General features: G+C 47.6%; 1 protein-coding gene across 6 annotated transcripts in view; it reads left to right on the top strand.

The window, feature by feature from the left end:
- Positions 1-1178: 1178 nt before the first annotated feature.
- The window catches only part of ANTXR1 (ANTXR cell adhesion molecule 1), a 249725-nt gene continuing 247126 nt past the window's right edge, over positions 1179-3777 (top strand). The window contains exon 1 of one of the 6 annotated variants that reach the window (XM_028496612.1): positions 1179-1654. In XM_028496612.1, coding sequence (XP_028352413.1) covers positions 1503-1654 — 152 coding nt within the window. In that variant the 5' untranslated portion in view covers positions 1179-1502. The remainder of the gene's footprint in view (positions 1655-3777) is intronic. The other 5 variants (XM_007126731.4, XM_007126732.4, XM_007126733.4 and 2 more) reach the window with 5 other exon arrangements.

Genomic DNA, 3777 nt, shown 5'->3' on the forward strand with positions numbered 1-3777 from the left:
TACCATATGATCCAGCAATCCCACTCCGGAGCATACATCTGGAGAAAATTCTAATTCAAAAAGATAAATGCCAGTATCTTTTATGACCTAGTCTCAGAAGTCACACACCATCATTTCTACAGTATCTTATTAATTACACACAGATCAGTCTCATTCACTGTGGGAGGGGAGGTGTGAATACCAGGAGATGAGGAATATTAGAGATCATTTGGGAGGCAGGCTAGTGCAATGCATTATGAATCTCCAAAATTTAGAGACTCTCAAGCAGAGGGGAAGATGAGTGTCTGGAGAAATAATCCTGAAAAATGGAGCAAGAGTGTGTATTGAGGATTCCCAGAATGGAAGACGTATGAAGCTAAAACTGAGTTCTGGCTGGGAACGGGGGCTCAGAGCCCACTCTAAAGAGGATCCCTCACTGCAGAAATGCTCGTACAGGGCTTCCCTGCCAGTCCCAAACTTCTTGGAAGGTTCACCCTCTTGTAAGCTGTTTACTTCCTCTGTCCTAAATCAAAGATTGGGTGAAAAAAAGTCAAAGTTCACAGGCTGAAAAGAACTGATCACAGAATCTCTAAAATCTGGAGATAAAGACAATCTAGCATACTCAGCTGTTCCAGGCAGGAACAGCTTTCTGTGTGGGACTGTTTTTGCTTTCAGCCACATGACCGCATCCCAACAGTCTCTTTTATGATCTGCGCTAAGTGTATAGTAAGGTCACTTGGATGATTCAGATCACAAAGGCCCGTTCTTCTCTGCTCATTTGCCCAGTGTCTTGTTTGCAAAGTCCCAGCCTCGGGTCGGAGCCATAGTGCTTGCAGTAAGTTCTCATCAAACGTTTACAGTGACCTTATTGGCGGACGTAGGACAGGAAAGGAAAGGGCAAGGATAAAAAGGCTAGCGAGTGAGAAAGAAGTAGAAATGGGGAAGAGGTAATGCAGAATGAAAGGGAAGATGCGTGAGAAAAAGGAAGGAAGAAGAAAACGGGCACACCCACGCTCCCTTGAACGCGGAAGAGTGCTTTGCCGTCCTTGGCCACAAGGTGGCACCCTTTGAACTTTCTTCCCGCATCAAAATAAGAAAGGGGGGTGGGTAGAGAGGAGGGAGAAAAGGCAAAGCACTCCCCCAATCAAGAACAATTTGAAAGCCCACCCCATAATATTTAAAATCTGGGACAAAGAGCCATCAGCACGGAACTGATTCAATTGCAAAACCTCAGCGCTGCCTCCGGAGCGGCCTGCCGGCCCGAGTCAAAAACAACCCCTTTAAAAAAGCGGACTACAGCGTTGGGTTTCTTGAAACCTGAAACCTAGAAACAGAATCTTAGCGGAAACCAGAAGGAAAACCTTGAACTCCTCCAGACAATTGCTTCCGGGGAGTTTCGGGAGAGCGAGGGGGAATAAAAGGCCCGAGAGGAGAGCCCCTCGGATGGCGCGCCCTTGAGGGTCCTGGCGAGTTCGAGGAGCGTGGGAAGGAGAGGACCCTACCCTCTCCCTGGGCTGCAGGTCATGGCCACCGTGGAGCAGAAAGCCCTGGGCATTGGCTTCAAGTGTCTCTCTTTGGCCACTTTTGTGCTCATCTGCGCCGGGCAAGGGGGACGCAGGGAGGAAGGGGGTCCAGCCTGCTACGGGGGATTTGACCTGTACTTCATTTTGGACAAGTAAGTGCCCTGAGTTTTCCACCCTAATTTAAGCTGGTGATGCTTTCTCCCCGGGCTAGGCGCCTTGGCAGTGTGGCTTTGGGACAGGCACGCATCTCCAGGGACCAAGAGGGGCCGCGGGAGGCGGCGGTGGCCTCAGCGCTGCGCCTTTGTGGACGGGGCGCGCCTCCCCCTCCCTCGCCGCTGCCCGAGCCGGCGGGGCAGGCGTCGCTGCTTGTTCTCGGGACAAATTCTTTTCTGCCTTGCTTTCTCTTGACCGAGGCGCGTGAGTCTGAGGATGGGAGTGTAAGGATACTGTTGACCTACTACGTTTCCGTGAACCCTTTCCATTTGCTTTGCAAACCTTGGTGAGAAAAAGCGAGAGACAGAACTTTCAGGCACGTGTAAAGCAAGAGGCGTGGGCTCTTAAAAGTCAATCGTCTCCTGTTTAAAAACTCTGTCCTACATATTGCTTTACCTTTGTTCCTAATGATAGAATGTAGGCTGACTGGGAAGTTAGTGAAAATATAAGGCGGATTTCTCCACCCTCGGCACCATTGAGTTTGAGGCTGGGGAGTTCTTTGTCGTGGGGACGTCCTGTGCCTTGCAGGGTGTTGAGCATCCCTGGCCTCTACCCACTAGATGCCGGTACTACCCCCCTCCAGAATCTCCCCTGCACCCCTGCCCCCCAACCCGCGCTGCCTCCACCGTCTCTCCACGGTGACAAGCAAAAATGTCTCGCGGGTATATTCCTCCTCCCTCTCGGCTTGAGAAACCCTGATGTAGGCGAATTCAAGTTCTTGGCGATTTGACTGGTGGGCTACCAGGGAGGTGCAGGAGCCCTGGTTTCCTTGGCGAAAATGGATGAGGCTTCAGGACTGTTCAAGGGAGAGCTGAACTCTGACCAATTCCCCTTAGATTTGCCAAGCCACAGTCATTCAAGGAAGTTTCATGCTATCTACTAAAGAGCAGCTTTAACAATAAAAAAGCCCCTCAGAGGAGATCCGTGCTAACACTGGTGTGCTCCCCACTGCCAGGACGGGCGCTTGCTGTTACAGTGGTGGGGAGATTAATTTCACAGACTGGAAAGTATTTGCGAGTTGGAAAAAGAGTCCTGCAAAATAAGCTGGCCAGCTAGACACCAAATGTGCTTTGCAGTTGCCCCTGGAGTTTGATTTTTTCCGTAAAGGCTGTTTTGAACTCCAGATTCTTTGGATGAAAAGGGAGATCTCTTTCTTGGAGATTTATGAGAAGGTGGATACCGAAAATATACTTCAGTGCTAAGAAGTGGAATGTCTTTTGTTACTTCTAGCAGCTGGGAGCACCAACTCACAGATTCAGAGACTGTGTCTGAAAACAGGCAGTGATGCCTATCATTGTTCTTTAAAAAAAAAAAAAGGAAACAGAAAAAAGAATCAGAAGAACATACAGGCAGATTTGAAAAAATGGACAGAATCACCATGTCTCTGAATGGAATAACTCCACCCTGTAGAGATATCAACTCTTTCCAAATTAATTTATAAAATGAATTAAACTTTAAAATCAGAGTTCTGAAAAAAATTATTTTGGTGGTGAGAGGAATTTAGCAAAATGATTCTAGGTTTATCTTAGAGGAAAAAAAAACAGGTAATAAGAGCTAAAACATTTTGGGAAAAGAATAATGAAGAAATACTTATACCTCCAAATATTAAAATGTATTGTGAGGCAAATTAATTAAAAAACAGGATGGTAAAGGCCAATGAATAGGCATACATAATAGAAAATCTGGAAATAGATCCAAGGATATGTACTTCCATTTAGTGGAAGTTCAAATCAGTGGAGAATGAATTCATTATTTTTAAAAATGGCTTTTGAACAAATGGTTGGTAACATGGGAAAAGAAAATGGTTAGATTTATACCTTATCCCACACACAAAAATAAATTCCAAGAGATTTGAAAATTTCAATGTTAAACATTTCATTTTAAAAATGAAGTGTTGGGCTTCCCTGGTGGCGCAGTGGTTGAGCGTCCGCCTGCCGATGCAGGGAAACCGGGTTCGCGCCCCGGTCTGGGAGGATCCCACATGCCGCGGAGCGGCTGGGCCCGTGAGCCATGGCCGCTGGGCCTGCGCGTCCGGAGCCTGTGCTCCGCAACGGGAGAGGCC

Source organism: Physeter macrocephalus, chromosome 12 (genome assembly GCF_002837175.3).
Source record: "Physeter macrocephalus isolate SW-GA chromosome 12, ASM283717v5, whole genome shotgun sequence".
NCBI classification, from domain to species: domain Eukaryota; kingdom Metazoa; phylum Chordata; class Mammalia; order Artiodactyla; family Physeteridae; genus Physeter; species Physeter macrocephalus.